This window comes from Esox lucius, chromosome 14 (assembly GCF_011004845.1).
Source record: "Esox lucius isolate fEsoLuc1 chromosome 14, fEsoLuc1.pri, whole genome shotgun sequence".
In the NCBI taxonomy this organism is placed as follows: Eukaryota; Metazoa; Chordata; class Actinopteri; order Esociformes; family Esocidae; genus Esox; species Esox lucius.
Window position 1 is genome coordinate 319629 of NC_047582.1, and position 16496 is coordinate 336124.

The 16496-nt window shown below is 40.2% G+C and overlaps 2 protein-coding genes across 4 annotated transcripts; one reads left to right on the plus strand and one right to left on the minus strand.

Moving 5' to 3' along the window:
* Positions 1 to 208: 208 nt before the first annotated feature.
* LOC105006173 (polyadenylate-binding protein 5) lies at positions 209 to 6799 on the minus strand. 2 transcript variants are annotated; one of them, XM_010864556.4, is made up of 6 exons: positions 6300 to 6799; positions 5991 to 6105; positions 5576 to 5691; positions 3967 to 4063; positions 3447 to 3568; positions 209 to 1634 (listed from the first exon to the last, which is right to left on the minus strand). In XM_010864556.4, the coding sequence occupies exons 1-6, from the start codon at positions 6388 to 6390 to the stop codon at positions 1519 to 1521; spliced, it is 657 nt and encodes a 218-aa protein (XP_010862858.1). In that variant the 5' UTR covers positions 6391 to 6799; the 3' UTR covers positions 209 to 1518. The 2 variants fall into 2 exon arrangements, with proteins under 2 accessions (XP_010862858.1, XP_010862860.1); XM_010864558.4 differs by lacking the exon at positions 209 to 1634 and adding an exon at positions 1650 to 3046 and having other exon boundaries at positions 6300 to 6797.
* A 633-nt stretch (positions 6800 to 7432) lies between these two features.
* Positions 7433 to 10526, plus strand: rpl28 (ribosomal protein L28). 2 transcript variants are annotated; one of them, XM_029125020.2, is made up of 4 exons: positions 7433 to 7562; positions 7748 to 7871; positions 8761 to 8879; positions 9882 to 10526. In XM_029125020.2, exons 1-4 carry the CDS (start codon positions 7482 to 7484, stop codon positions 10089 to 10091), a joined length of 534 nt encoding a protein of 177 aa, XP_028980853.1. In that variant the 5' UTR covers positions 7433 to 7481; the 3' UTR covers positions 10092 to 10526. The 2 variants fall into 2 exon arrangements, with proteins under 2 accessions (XP_028980853.1, XP_010862861.1); XM_010864559.4 differs by having other exon boundaries at positions 7440 to 7562; positions 9862 to 9994.
* Positions 10527 to 16496: the final 5970 nt, after the last annotated feature.

Consider the following 16496-nt stretch of genomic DNA (forward strand, 5'->3'; position numbering starts at 1 on the left):
GCACCGTGCACCTCGATTGGCTTTCACCAGAGAACAACAGAATTGGCAGGTCTGCCATTAGCACCACGTTCTTTTCACAGATGAGAGCAGGTTCAGACTGAGCATGTGACAGACGTGAAAGAGTCTGGAGACGCCATGGTGAATGTTATGCTGTCTGCAACATCATCCAGCATGATTGGTTTGGCAGAGGGTCAGTGATGGTCTGGGGAGGCATTTACTTGGAGGGTCGCACAGACCTCCACGTGCTAGCCAACGGTACGTTGACTGCTGTTAGGTACTGAGATTAAATCCTCTGACCCATAGTAAGACCTTACGCTGGTGCAGTGGGCCCTGGGTTCCTCATGGTGCAGGACAATCCTCAGCCTCATGTGGCCAGAGTGTGTAGGCAGTTCCTGGATGACGAAATGCATTGATGACATTGACTGGCCTTCATGTTCCCCAGAACTAAATCCAATTGAGAACCTCTGGGATGAGGTTACTATTTTATCTAATAGTAAAAAAATATATTTCTTTCCAAAAACTCCTCTCGGTTAAGCTTATTCATGTAATCTGTAGAGAAACGATACGTGCTTACACTAACGGGTCTGGATCTATATATTGGTGTTAGCTCCACTAAAACACCCTGGAGAGAGCTGCGAAGATGCGCCATTACATTGTATTTTTCCCCAAACTCCTTTCAGTTGTTCTATAGCTTATTCATGTCACCTATAGACAAATGATGCATGTGCTTAAACTACACGTCTGGGCCTATACACTGGCATTTCAATTAAAGCAAAGATGTGCCGTTTTCATAGCCTATTCACTAAGCAAACATGTATCTCAGTATTAGGCCTTGTGGATCTTTTGTTCATCAGTTAATCTGGTTGCCTTAACTATCCGTTAAGTGTAATTGTTCTTTTTATACGCTTTAAATTTTTAACATTTGTACAGTTATGGTTACAGACTCTCCACCTCCCTACACTTGCCAAATGAGACAAAACGTGATTAACAAAGTTGAATATTTGACTAATAAGCATTATTTCTTTCTTTTAATATTCTATAGATATCACAATAATATCGTTATCATTAATTATTCTGGCCACAATAATTGGGTAATAAAAATCTGAAATTGTGTCAGCCCTAATTCAAACCACCCTTTATAAAAGATCATATACCATGGAACAAGACCAGGGGACTTATTCAGACCTGGCACAAAAAGTTAACAGGCAAGTAAAAACAACAACTAGAGTGTTTCATTGCCCAGGGCCAGAGATAAATAGCCCTGGAGTACTGTATATCTTTAACTACCATGTTTTATATATTTTGTGATTTATTCTTCTGGTCTAGGTGATGCAAACAAGGAACACGTCACTTTTTCATATGGTTTGAGATTCATTTTGGTCCATTTGCTAACCCCTCCCCTTACATTTGAGGTGAAGCCTTAAAGTAATATGATTCACTAAAATTAAATGACAAATACTTAACATGGTAAGGTCACTCACAAAATAAATTCAATTAAGTGGATAAATATTTTCATGATTAGTTTTGATAAAATTTTACCAGTGCTGCTTGTGCCTTTTTAACAGCTCCCTCCAACATTATGTGGTCGCTGAGCATCTGCCTGAGAGCTACAGTGTCCATCTCCAGAAGCATGCCTATGAGACAGTAAAGTCTTTTTTAATTTCCAACCATTACAGATCACCAATACAATTAATAAACAAAAGTATTACAGGCATTAAACATTTTCAGGAAAGACACATTGAGAACAGCATCTCATTTACCAGTCTGCCCAGATAATACAACTTCAAAAGGGAGAAAACAATGTAACTCATATGGTATCTGTTATACACTGCCTGGCCCCCAAAAAGTTGCACACTAATATTTTGTTGGACTGCCTTTAGCTTTGATTATGGCACACATTCGCTGTGGCATAGTTTCGACAACCTTATGCAACGTCACAACATATATTTCCATCCAGAGTTGCATTCATTTTTGGCTGAGATCTTGTACTGGCCACAGGAGAGTTGAACCACTCTGTAAATTATTCTCCAGCACATCCCAAAGACATTCAATGGGGCTAAGGTCAGGACTCTGTGGTGGGCAATTCATGTGTGAGATTGATTCCTCATGCTCCCTGAACCACTCTTGCACAATTTGTGCCCAATTAATCCTGGCATTGTCGTCCTGGAATATGCCTGTGCCATCAGGGAAGAAAAAATCCATTGATGAGATAACCTGGTCATTCAGTACATTCAGGTACTCAGCTAACTTTATTTTATTGCCACATAAGGTTGCTGAGCCTAGACCTGACGAATTGAAGCAACCCCAGATCATAACACTGCCTCCAGAGGCTTGTAGAGTGGGCAGTATGCATGATGGGTTCATCATGCGCATCCCATCTTACCCTGACGCACCTGTACCTTAGACCAGTAATACGTCATCCAGAGTAGGCTCTCATCTCCACGACCCGTTGAGAGGGAAAACAAACCTGCATCCTGTGTAGACTACAACAGCGTAAACAAGACAAACCGGCTAGCTTAAATTAATAACGCTTGTTATGCCGAAGAGTTGCTGTGTTGTTGGTTGGTTTTCCCCCTTGCCATTCCGTTTTGCACCTATTACTTTTGTAGTCATGCTGTACTGCTGTCACTGTCACCTACTCAACCTAATAGCTGCAGACTGACCAGTGTCTAATATATTGCTCTGGAGTAGGGTAAATCTGCCATCATCAAAACACATTACCTTTTTCCATTGTGCCAGAGTCCAATCTTTATGCTCCCTGTGAGTTCAAATCACATTGTGCGAGGGGATATGCCCTTACTTTCTCTATTAAACATGGCTGTGAGTTCTACAGTACATTTTTTTACGATTTGACTTAGCCAAGTGTTTAAGTGACCTCCTTCATTCAAGATTTTTTTCTGACCACATTTATTCCACAAAGTTGACATTCACCACTGTCCTTCCAGGTTTTAATGATGCGTTGGACAGTCCTTAACCCAATTCCAGTAATTTCAACAATCACCTTAGTTGTTTTCTTTGCTTGATGCAGGCCAGTAATTTCACCCTTCTGAAACACAGTAACATCTTTTCCACAACCACGGGATACATCTTCAGACATGGTTGTTTAAATAATGAGAAGCTACTCACTGCATCAGTTAGGGTTAAAAGAATTGCCAGCTAAAACATGAATCACTGGAGTAATTATTCAATCATAGGCTCTTAAGTATTTGTTTATTTAAATCCAAACAGTGATGTTTTTTGGCCAGGCAGTGTATTGCATTTCACTCAATGAGACAGTTTATTTGAGAGATAATTCCAAATATGTAATATATTTAAGCAGTGTGGTTGTAGGCTAAAAGTTTCACCACATACATTCCATGGTACACATCTCCAAATATTAAAGGGATAGAGCCAATGGGAGAGTAGTTTCTGAAGGTTGTGAAGCTGAAGCTAGTGGCATGGCAAACCTGTTATGTCATTTGCGCGTGCTGCATCCTTCTCTTTCACCAGTAGAAACAGCTTTTCTCCCAGCCTCTCAATGTCATCAGCATCTGACAAGTCACTCAGATCAGTCTCATCCACACCCAGCCTACATCAAACCGAAATAGGGACGAATATCACGTGATTATCATCAAAACATCAACAACATTATGGCCTGCAATTTGAAAGCCTTAAAACGCTGACATTGTTTTTTTTTTATGGCATATGGGTAATCAAACTGCCTAGTTTTTCCAGAAGGAAGGTGTCTACCACAATATTCATTATACTATTCCAACACTAAGGGAACATGGGACTGGGCTTCAGTCTGCTTGACTGACAGATCTACAATTAATAACAGGCATTAACAGACAGTGTCCTAATCACAGTCTAGTCTCCATCAATTCAGATGTTTATCAAAATATCGGTGATAGGCTCTGTGTCTGGATATACTCATTAAAAGTTAGGGCATCTTTATTTCCAAAAATTATATTCATGTTACGCACTCACTCCAGTGTCTTCAAGGCCAAGTTCACCTGCTCCTCGAGTAGTGAGGGTTCTGAGAGAAGATGCTGCACTGTTTCTTTGTGCTGCTCCAGAAGCATGCCTGAATTGGTACATGGGTACATACACATTAGGGAAGCACTGTAAGCTATTCATATGACTGCCTGAGATTGTGCAGTGTATATTTGAGTTATGCCAGACCACGTAAGCGGAGCCGGCCAAAAATAGCAAATGTTTCTTACTGAGTGAGTGAGCGTAGCGGTTAGAGACGCAGACAATCACGCAGGGGACCAGTGTTCGAGCCTCTCCGCAGTCAAAGCAAATTATGCATTAGGATTTGGTCAGGATAGACAAAAACTGGCCACAACCTTCTGAAGCTATGTTATAATAAGCCTAAAATACAATTGTTTATGGTTCAATTCTGACTATTGTTAACCCTTGCACAGTAAAAGTGGAGGGGTTTCCACGATACTCTTGTCTTCACAAGTTAGTTATCGTCACTTATATTGATAGTTATTGTATCAATGTCAATCACGAATGAAAGAAAAAATGTATGTTGTTGTGCCATGAAATGAAATAGCACAACACAAATTATGCATTAGGATTTGTTCAGGATAAACAAAACCTTCGCAACCTTCAGAAGCTACTTTATAGTAAGCCTAAAATAAAACTGTTTACGGTTATATTGCAACTATTTCTGGTGGATTTTCAAAGTACAAATCCATGCATGCTTTTTGTGGCAATATAGGCTAGATCACAACCCCTTGGGCAGTAAAAGAGGAGGGGTTCCACGATTCTATAGTCTTTTCACTTGAAGAAAAAGCCAGTTATCATCACCTATATTGATAGTTATTGTATCAATGTCATTCACGAATGTAAGAAAAATTTGCGTTGTTGTGCCATGAAATAAAATAGCTTTGGGAGTGTAAAGTTAATCTGAAATAGTCAAATAGTGAAATAGTCAAACCTGACATGATGTTAATGTGACAAAATTATTTCATGTCGAGATGCTATACCAACACATGGCATATTTGTACACCTGAGCAGTGCCACAGACTGATCGACTCCATGCCACGCTGCATTGCTGCATTAATTCAGGCAAAAGGAGCCCCAACTAAGTATTGATTGCTGTACATGCTCATACTTTTCATGTTCATACTTTTCAGTTGGCCAACATTTCTAAAAATACTTTTTTTGTATTGGTCTTAAGTAATATTCAAATTTTCCGAGATACTGAATTTGGGATTTTCATTAGTTTCAAACATTTTAAATATATCAGTCTGTGTGTAATTAATTAATATAATATACAAGTTTCACTTTTTGAATGGAATTACTGAAATAAATCAACTTTTTGATGATATTCTAATTTTATGACCAGCACCTGTATAGCTTTTTGGCGTAGTGGATAAAGACAGCCCCACCCATGGGAGACCCAGGTTCAAATCAAGTGAGAGCAACCACATCCTGGCCCGGCCAAACTAGGCTGGCCTGGTTTCTTCTCTTGTTTATTAAAAGCTAGTTGATTTATAATCTCATGACTAACCTGTTAAAGGTAAATGCTAAGTCAATACAATTTGAAGTGAGGAGTTGGCTTCCTGATCACTAGGTTGATTACCAGTGATTTTCTGTGTATGGCCAGTGTTGCAGGTGTCCACTAGTTCAAACAGCTGTTCCCCAAGTGAGTCTGAGGAGGCAGATGCTTCATCATCCTTCTTAGAAATCCCATTATTGCTGAGAGGACAGAAGTTATGGAGAGATCAAAGTTAGCGGAGGTCAAGTCTTACAGTAAATCCTTCTAATTACATCTTGTCAACTCAATTACAAGAAGTATATGGCTACGAGTGTAGTTATGGTCAAATCCAACCAAATCGTGAGACAGATTTTGACAGTAATTGTTTCATGACTGTATGTTATAGGAGATAATTAAATTTAGTAATGGAATTCAGTGTATTTTCTGAATTAACTAGAATCTAAATGGAATTAAGAAGTCCCCCACACAGCCTACACTCAAAGCTATATATGAGTCATACCTGGGGTCCTGAGGCAGTTGCAGAGCTCTTAGAGCTTTATCGAGAGCCTCTGTAAGCATAGTTTCATCATGTTGAATTTGAGTCAGGACAGGAGCAGGTAATTCCAGCAACATGCCTGCCAGCCAATTGCAATACCATCTCAATATACAACATAAAACAGGCTATTCAATATGAAATGTAAAAAAAAACTTTAAAAAAAATACTACTGCAGCTCGCTATGGGTTGGAAGTAACCCTTATGCATGCATTATCTAGCAAATGTAACCATTTCGATGTTTTTCAACTATTACAAACAAAACGTAAGACTTACCTGTGAGTTTCCCAGCGATCTCAGTGTGTTTGGGGTAAATTAAATCATACAGCTGTTCACCAAGTGCCTCGAGGTCTTTCTCATCCCCCATGATGTGATGTCTGTCTGGCAATGCTGTTGATGATTACAATACCATCTCAATTGTCTGAATAGTCTCAAAAGGTATAATTCTATGAGTTCACGAACGGAAAGTGATCTGATGTAACAGTTTAGCTATCAAGTAAGCATTAACGTTGGCTACAGTAGGTATTTTACACAGGTCAGGTTCAGACAGGCACATCACAATCGATACATTATCATGTTAAACAGTTATGTAATCATAATCAAGCATGTTCCTATGATTTCGATATTAATTCAACTTCATATTTTCAACAAAATATTCGGATGTATTAGTTACTGAACTATTATCGCAAAATTATATCTTGCATCAATATACAAATACGCGCACGTTGATGACGTAAAATATTAACAACGAAGCACCTAAATAGTGTCCTTCCAACATACGACCAAAAAATAGTGCACTGTAGTTTCAAATTTGATATTCGTTTTTACTATTGAAACAAATATTATTTTAAAAATTGATTTTATAATGAATATGCCATTTTAAGATTTTTGTTTATTTTCTCACATCAGATTTTTCTTTCGACCAAAATATATTTCAGCGTGCAAGGATCTTTTACATTTGCAATGTAATCCGGTTTCCGCCCTTTTCTATCCTCTTCCTCCGCTGAAAGGTAACGTGGTCGTTTCATGTGCTAGTCGTCGAATGCAAAAGTATTATAATTTACTTGTAAATGTTGTTCTGGGTGTCTATTGTTTAATTAAATAATAGTGTAAATTGTTATTGCATAGTTGTGATATTGATTGTACAGATATTTTAATTTGGCCCTTTGTAATTTAACTAATCCTACTCGTCTGCCTGCTTCTAGGCCCAACAATTGCTAATTAATATACTTTCCTAGGCGGTGAGGTTTAGGTACGCGTGTACACCGGTTTTTGCGGTGTACATGCTTGGTTGTGGTTGCTGTCTATTTTATATCTAAAATGTGTTTTATATATGTTATTGCTGTAATACAAGTCTCAACTAAAAGAGATGTTGTCCCCAGTTTGATTGTCCCAGTATAAATGTAAACTGTCAGCGTTAGTTAAAGCTTTTTTTTCCTCTGCCACAGGTTTGTCAACATGTCGTCTCATTTGCAGTGGATGGTCATTAGGAACTGCTCCAGCTTCCTCATCAAGAGGAACGGACAGACCTACAGCACCGTGAGTACAATTGACAACCAAAACGTTTTTGTACTGGTACTACCTTGTTCTTTATGTTGGTACTTCAAACAGATTAATATACGTTGCCTGACCATAAAGTCCAGGATATTTTCACGATCCTTGCCGATTCAGAATTTAAGTTACTTGGCATTTCTCTGTAAAATGTAATTTCCCTTGTTTACCAGGAACCCAACAACCTGAAGTCAAAGAATTCCTTCCGTTTCAATGGGCTGGTACACAGGAAGACTGTGGGTGTTCAGCCTGCAGCTGACAACAAGGGTATTGTTGTCGTGCTGAAGAAGCGTGCAGGTAAAAACTCCTGAATTATTCTGATCAGTTACACATTAAATGAAGTAAAACAACTGAGTGAAAAGCCCAAGGACAAAGTTTAGTAGGATTGAGCACATCAGGTCTGCATCATCACACATACAAAAATACAGGCAATGAAAAACTGTCACAACTGAGTGTATAAATTGTAATCATTTAACATGCAGTCTAATAGTACAGACCAGAGCTTTCCTCAGGGTTCGCTAAATGTAAAATGCACAAGGTCCTTGGAAGTGCTTAAGTACTTGAATTTGAGTATCAGAAATGTCAGTACTAGAATATCTTGAAAATATCCCCTTTTTGGACAAAGTAATTTAAGTTATAATGTACCTTATCAGAGTAATTTTCAAAATGATTCAAATGCTGGTGATTTTTGAGATGTATGACTCACATGCAAGCTGTTTTCCTCAGACACTCGTCTCTGATTCTAGTACCCTCCCTTGCTAACTGCAGTGTTTTTTTTATAGTTTTCTGTCAAAATGCCAAGTAAATATGATTTAATCCAGCAAGTCTGGAAATAAATATTTACAGGTACTGTCTTTGCTTAATTTGACTAATACAACTCGTTACCAGGTTGCTTAAGATTAATTAACAAAATGTTGTGACTGTTCAAAGTTTAGATTGAAGCTGGAAAACTACTGAAGGCAGGGTTTAACTGGTGCATGTAAACGCAAGAAAAACAGACTTGATTTCCAGTTTTATGTGCTGTGACAGTACTGATAGTGTTGACACTCGCAACCTGTTCTCTTTCATGTCTCCCTTAATTAAAATATTTAAACTTCAACACAATAAAATGTCCCCAAAGACTGTCATGAGTTGAGCAAATTAATTTGAAATAAATAAAAAATATATTTTTTTTGTTACTCCCTAGGCCAGCGCAAGCCTGCCACTTCATATGAGAAGATCACGATCAACAAGAACTCCCGTGCCACTTTGAGCAGCCTGAGGCACATTATCCGTAAGAACAACTACAGGAAGGACTTGCGCATGGTAAGCCCTTTGGTTGTAGGGACCAACAGGGGGTGGATGCTTTTTATCCAGGTCTGCCTTTTTTTAAAGTTGTTTTTTGTAGTACTGTGTAGAGATGCACCAATCCTATACTGGCATAAAAAGTTTGTTAATGGCCAAAAACACTGGATCGGGTATAGGCAACAGCAAGTCTGTAATGAACTGATGCCAGAAAAGTGTCGTAACAATGTGCCATAAACCTTTTTGATAACGGGCAGATTGGAAACATGCAGGCTATGCCTAGTTAACTCAACAACCACAATACATCCTGCAGTCTGGATTTACTTCACACTTGAAACAACCACCAGTAAAATGTTAGCTAGTTGCTGACTTTGCAAAGCAAGTGTTTCAAGGGGAGCTTAAGTTAGCTAGCTCACACCAACTAGCTAACGCCCGGCTAATTTCTAATCTAGAAATCCATCCAGATTCATAGCTAAATGGCATGACTGCTTCCAACACAGAGTATTTCAGAGGGCCAATGATTTTGGTCCAGTGCCAGGCTGTCTGTGACCAGGAAACAAGCCCCTGCAATTCTGAGCATGGGGCGTTTCCAATGGGTGTTGTGAAAAATGCAATTGGATTGACCTTCAACTAATCAAACCAACATGCTGTAGTACCAAAGCGACATAATTCACAAGAGACAGTTCTGTACATCGAGCAACTGCAGTCAAACAAGCTGATCAATAAATGTAGCTGTCTGCAGCGTAACGCCTGAAAACAAATATTACCGTCTTTGTTACAAATGTGTGCATGAAATGCACCTGAGCAAGTACCAAAAAAATATTTTTTGGGGAAAAAACGCTAGATGGGTAATTATTTATTTTTTTACCAAAGATAAGTATTAGGTTAACCATTGCTGCACATTCCTTTAAAAAATAATTTGTTGGTAGTCTAATTATCACTTAGACCACCCCTATATTACATTTTAAAGGTATGAGTTTTCATTTGTGTATTGTTTTCCCAGGCTGCCTTGCGTCGTGCCAGTGCCATCCTGATGAGCCAGAAGCATGTGGTTGTGAAGAAGAGACGTACCAAGGCTGCCAAAACTGCATAGTTGTTGCAGAATTAAGACAAAATAAAATGTTTCAAAAACTTTACCCTGTCTTCAATCTTTTATTTTTAAGAATGAAGTCCAGTGCTGCATGTTTCTTCAGGGCTGCTCGATCTTTTTCCTGGAGAGTATCCACCCTGTAGGTTTCCCCTGATTCTAATAATCAGCTGGATGAAAAGCTACATACTTTTTGACAAAACAGGTTGGAGAGAACCAACTGGACGACAGCTCTCCAGGAACAGGATTACACAGCTGTAGGGGGAGCTATAACACCAGTGTTCTTCATGGTTGGAAATACAATTTTACTTAATTGTGCTAGATAGACTAGCATCTGAGGGTGTTATAAATTTGTTTGGGTTGACCTAATTTAAGGAGTGAAGTAAATTCCTTGGTTCTGTCCATGAAGAAGCCTTTGTTATGCATTAATTTGAGACAAAAGCAATCCCACAGCCCAGGTCTGTTAACAACTTCAGTTCAACTAGAGCATGTGACTGAATAGGTTGGACCTAATTAAAAATCAAGTGGCCATTCCCATGTGTACTGTTATTGATTACTTATAAATAAATGTTTTTGTAATACTATGCTGTCAGAATCCTTTTCATGTATTGGAAGGTCTGATGCGATCTGGACTATGTGAAGGCAGTTAAAATGTTATGTAGTTCAAAGTGACAGATTTAGGTTTGTATTTCTTAACTGAGAGCAGAGCTTTGTCTATTGGCACTTACTGCTGTAACTAGCTCTATTCAACGGTGTGGAAACATTGTATTGAATTTCTTTTTTAGAAAGTAGCTTACAGCTGTTTCCACCTCCGGCTTCCTAAATAAAGAGGTGTAATTCCCCTCCCCTTGTTATAAGCTGATAAGAGTATCTGAAGTTAAAGGTTGTTTCAGTGGCCAAGGGAGACAGGATTTGTATGTTGCTGTATCAGATTTTCATTTGGGTTACAATTTTACTAAAGATGAAGGTCCAGAGGTTTTTGTGCATTAGGGAGGGTGCTCTGTGGTTGGTATAATGAAGGGACCCAGGCTAGGACTGCTGATTCTTCTCCTGGCACTATCGATCCTGCACGTATGGGGCTTTGAGCTGCAGGACACCATCCATACTCTCATCGAGGAGAACATCCGTCTCCATGACCAACTGGAGAACCTCACCCAGGCCCTTCGTGAGCTCAAACACCTGCTGTGGCACCATTCCAACGGTCAGCTCCTCTTTGCACAATGCACTTTCTAGCTCTACATCTGTTATCTCTACACCCTTCAACGGACACAATTTATTTTCTCCTTAGTGCCAACTCTCTGAACCTTAAATAAGTATTTGTGCTGGTCATAATTTAAAACTTGGTTAGATAGCTCTGCTGAGGGAATAACTTTAATGTTGCACTGTTCATAGAGGTCACAGTGTTTTCCTTTGTGTATTTTGTGTAATTATTTCTGTTTTGGATACAGACCCTAACCACAAACATGATGAGGATATCAAGCATCTCTGGGATGAATGGTCAGAACATGGTCAGTAACCACATTTTTTTTCTTTCCTCTACATAACACTCCATCTCTTTATATACAGTTGTGCTCATAAGTTTGCATACCCTGGCAGATATTGTGAAATTCTGGCATTCATTTTGAAAATATGACTGACCATGTATTTTATTCAAGGATAGTGATCATATGAATTTATTTATTATCTGACTAATTTATCATCACATAGTCACCCAAATGACCCTGATCAAAAGTTTACATGCCCTTGAATGTTTGGCCTTGTTACAGACACATACAGGTGACAATAGCAATTAAAGGTGAATGTCCCACACCTGTGGCTTTTAAAATTGCAATTAGTGTCTGTGTATAAATAGTCAATGAGTTTTTTAGCTCCGGATGCACTGCGCAGGCTAGATACTGAGCCATGGGGAGCAGAAAAGAACTGTCAAAAAGATGGACAAGGATATAAAAAGAGATCCAAAGCATTGCAAATGCCAGTCAGTACTGTTCAATCACTTATTAAGAGGTGGAAAATTCAGGGAACTCTTGATACCAAGCAAAGGTCAGGTAGACCATGAAAGATTTCAGCCAAAACTGCAAGAAAAATTGTTCGGGATACAAAGAAAAACCCACAGGTAACCTCAGGAGAAATACAGGCTGCTCTGGAAAAAGACTGTGTGGTTGTTTCAAGAAGCACAATACGTTGATTACAATATGCCAGACAACACTCTGACACGCCTCACAGCTTCTGGCACACTGTAACAAGACCAAAATGTTGCTTTATGGTCACAACCATAAGCGCAATGTTTGGAGAGGGGTCAACAAGGCCTATAGTCAACAGAATACCATGGTGAAGCATAGTGGTAGCACACTGATGTTTTGGGGTGTGTGAGCTCCAAAGGCGTGGGGAACAATTCTATTTGGCAGCCATGAACAACAGCAATAAAAAAATATATATAATTCACTATGCATGTTTGGTTTCTGTAGTTAAAGAGCATGCACATCTTAGGCTGCAATGAAAAACCAGTGCTATCCAATCCTAAAGATTCCTGTAGTGTCAGAGGCACTCTGGTTCTTACTTCAGGAACACCACCGGTTTCTAAATAAATTGTAGTTATGGATGCTTAATTGAGAGCCATTAAAATGTTTTGAATGTATGACCCATGGGTCAGCTTATATGGGTCATACATGTTACAGCTGAAGAGGAGGTAGAAATCTTCATGGATACATACGAAATCCGATTATGCGAGATCCGATCCGTTATGATTATGTGGTTGACTGTCGGATCAAGCCGGATGGTTGCCATGATTGTGATAAAATACCGACTATATCCGAAATTATATCATAAGATGAAAATAATGAACTTCATATAATTCAGAACCGCTTTGCAGTTGGTTAAAAATTGTTTGAGTGTTCATCGCTCTTCACAGCATCTGGTTTGACCTACTAAACTTGCAAGAAAAGACATATGCTGCGGTTCAGGACATTTTATGAATAATTCAATGTATTTTATAAATAATTCAATGGAGATATGCGATCAGATGCTTTTGTGTTATGTTAAGAATTTACGTGTATCAGAATTTCTGAAGGACGAGGCTCCTGTCCGAATGAACATTTTGCACAAAGATTTATTAATATGAATTGATAAGTCAAAATACATGAAATACACTGCAGCGGTCAAATATTTGCTCAACCCTCGAGCTTCCACAAAATATTCCGGTTTTGATTCTCCCGCCACAGGGGCGGTTACTTTTCACTCTCGTGAGTAAAACCGTAATGCAGTCGATGTATCGGTCTGTCGTGGTGAAGAAAGAGCTGAGCCGCAAGGCGAAGCTCTCGATTTACCGGTCAATCTACGTTCCTACTCTCACCTATGGTCATGAGTTTTGGGTCATGACCGAAAGGACAAGATCCCGGATACAGGCGGCCGAAATGAGCTTTCTCCGCAGGGTGGCTGGGCGATCCCTTAGAGATAGGGTGAGAAGCTCGGTCACCCGGGAGGAGCTCAGAGTAGAGCCGCTGCTCCTCCACATCGAGAGGGGTCAGCTGAGGTGGCTTGGTCATCTGTTTCGGATGCCTCCGGAACGCCTTCCTGGGAAGGTGTTCCGGTCCCGTCCCACCGGGAGGAGACCCCGGGGAAGACCTAGGACACGCTGGAGGGACTATGTCTCCCGGCTGGCCTGGGAACGCCTCGGTGTCCCCCCGGAAGAGCTGGAGGAAGTGTCTGGGGAGAGGGAAGTCTGGGCATCCCTGCTTAGACTGCTGCCCCCGCGACCCGGCCCCGGATAAGCGGAAGATGATGGATGGATGGATGGAATTATCTCAACAATTACAAGTCTTTGTGGTTAGGACTGTTGTAAATAAATTTCAAAGATATTATTCGCAATCGTAAGATATCCAACGCGGCTGACTTTGTGTGAGGTGACGACAAATTAATAAAAAGTTTGCACTTATAGCAAACTTTTTCTTATATATTTTTTTAACATATACATTTTTTGATAATTCACTAACTATAACATGAATAGGACATATTTAAAAAATATATATATTGTGCAAGCATATCACGTTTGACAACCTATAATATAATCTCCCTCTAAAATTTCAAGCTTGGAGGATATTACAGTTCTAAATAGTCAAGATAGTATTGATAAACTCATTCAACAATGAGATCATGGCTGAGATTGCGAAAACTGGTTGGGGACATTAACCAACTGACTGAAGTGCTTCGGCTTTTAGGTGAGGAATTTGGTAGATACTTTTGTATGGACCAAGGCCAATACAATCAACTGTTCCAGATGGTAGGACCACAGACCAAAATAGACAAGTAGTGCAATTTATTTTGTCAAGTTGAATGCCTGGCCATTTGTCTCCGGTAAGAAACATATAATTGATGTGTAGCCAATGTTTAATACCGTAACTGAAATTAGAAACGAACATTCTAAAGGGCTTGTAATTAAAACCATGTTATACCTTACACACTTTGTAAAAGAGTTATTCCTTTTCCTGAACAAGTCTTAAGAACCAAGTTACTAAAATGATCCAGTTTTCACATTACTAGAACGTGCCATTCCCAGCTTGCAAAAATGGCGATTGTCTAGCCTTATGTGCAATTCACATTTAAACACAGTAAAGAACAGTACGCCATGAAGCAATTAATTTCAAGTATAGGCTAGTCGAGCCAGTACCATGCAGTGGAAAATGGCCATTAGTTCGGGAAAATATTATGGGAAGCAATGGCTAGAGACGGCTGTTTCTGTGTTTACTGTACATGTCTACACAAAGGTCCTTTACACAAGCAACAGTGCAAAAGTCAAAGTCTATTTTATTTATAAACTACCAATGTTGACCAGAATTCTGTACACTAAGTTTAACAAAATGAAAATGAAGTTAATACAAATAATCAATACAAAAATAAAAGGAGTACAATACCATCTCTGCTGGAAGAAAATGGCAACACAAGCAGATAAAGCAGATCACAGCGCACGCCCTCTTTTCGGCGGCTAGCTGCCAGCGTCCGCTGTTGGAAAGCCGCCTGAGATGTAAATTAGCTTATGCAAATTGAGATAAGGAGAAAAGTGGCAAAAGCTGGTGGCCCGCTGGCTATAGGACATTATAGCTTCCTGTGGCCCGCCAGCAGCAAAACGCCGCCATCGATTGCTCACTGGGAATTGCCTAGCTGCAGAAAATGTTCTTCAAGCTTTCTGCTTTGACGCCGTAGGTGTGATCGAGGTGTTAGGCTATAACAGACTACTTGTCCCTACGTTTTAAATTAGATGGAATTTAAAACGTAAACATTATTTTGGGTCGACTCTGGGTGAGGGATGGCTGTGGAGCAGGGACTGAGGCGGCAGCAGGTCACGGAGCAGGGACTGGGGCCACAGCAGGCCGTAGAGCAGGTTTGGAGCGACGTAGATTCATGGGTCAGTATTGGTCAGGTTTTTGAGCAGCTATTTGAAAGAAGCAACAGTAATGGTAAGTGTTATGGAATGGAAGTCTGACACTTAATAAATACAACTTGAACACAGTGAAAAAGTATATATTACAATATCTTATTATTAAAATTGTAATTATTTTAATTAACCCAGCCAATAATGTAGGAACTTATTACATTATGGGCAAAATGTATTACGTTGCGATAGTTACTTTCGTAACACCAGTTCTATGATTGGAGCGTCGCCCATAGGGGCTTCACTCCTATTGGTTTACCCCTCTGCCCAGTAGGCAGTCACTGAAAATGTAAATATGCAAATCACACCTCTCATGGCCATCTGCCCCATCGCTATAAAAAAGGTTGTAATACTCTGCTCTGTCTCCCGCAATACCTTTCTTCACAAAAAAAGCAGTCAGAGACCGGTCAGCATATGAACCCTATGGGCGACGCTCCACTCATAGAACTGGAGTTACGAAAGTAACTATCATTCTATATCGTGAAGCTTTGCCTATAGGGGCTTCGCTCCTATTGGTTTAGGGCAAAGCTAGCAAGCCCAAGATGTACTCCCTGCCAGTCTCCTACCTCACCAACGAGATATGTGCCAAACAGGATGCCTCAGGTGTGAAAATAACCACGACACAGAGCCGCTTCCATCTCCATTTTCTTGGGTACCAGTAAGTAAGGGGAGTACAGACCCTTCTCCCTCCTTCTCTAGAAGGGCCGCAATCTCCTCCTGCAGGGCAGTGACCTTCACCGGAGACACCATCCCCATTTCCACGACCCCTGAGAAAGGGGGAGGCGGACAGTGGAACTGCAGCGCATAACCCTTCCTCAATGTCTTGTCTAACCAGCCCGGTAGTATGCATAGCCAACGCCATTCTGAGTAAAACAGAGAGAAAAAATCACAGCTGGCGGGCTGTAGCCAACCATTGACCCGCCGCGGGGGGCGTACACAAATAGCTACCACGCCCAAGGTGGGGCCAACCCAAAAGGTAGAGGAAGATGCATGCGTCACCTACAGCCGTAACCATGGAGATAGAGGCTCCAGCAGGTGGTGCAGTCGAGCACAGCTGGCCTGAGACCTCAGTGGGGCGAGTGGAAAACTCCTCCTGACCCGACAGAACCCTGCCTGGGCTCCCACA

What these genes read in the sequence shown, in the direction of transcription:
- LOC105006173 (XM_010864556.4), bottom strand. Translation starts at nt 6,390, where the DNA reads ATGGGGGATGAGAAAGACCTCGAGGCACTTGGTGAACAGCTGTATGAT. An exon ending in CCATACACAGAAAATCACTG is followed by an intron (nt 4,064 to 5,575) that starts GTAATCAACCTA and finishes GTACCAATTCAG; the next exon opens with GCATGCTTCTGGAGCAGCAC. An exon ending in ACGCGCAAATGACATAACAG is followed by an intron (nt 1,635 to 3,446) that starts GTTTGCCATGCC and finishes ACTGTCTCATAG; the next exon opens with GCATGCTTCTGGAGATGGAC.
- rpl28 (XM_029125020.2), top strand. Translation starts at nt 7,482, where the DNA reads ATGTCGTCTCATTTGCAGTGGATGGTCATTAGGAACTGCTCCAGCTTC. An exon ending in ACGGACAGACCTACAGCACC is followed by an intron (nt 7,563 to 7,747) that starts GTGAGTACAATT and finishes CTTGTTTACCAG; the next exon opens with GAACCCAACAACCTGAAGTC. An exon ending in ACAGGAAGGACTTGCGCATG is followed by an intron (nt 8,880 to 9,881) that starts GTAAGCCCTTTG and finishes GCGTCGTGCCAG; the next exon opens with TGCCATCCTGATGAGCCAGA.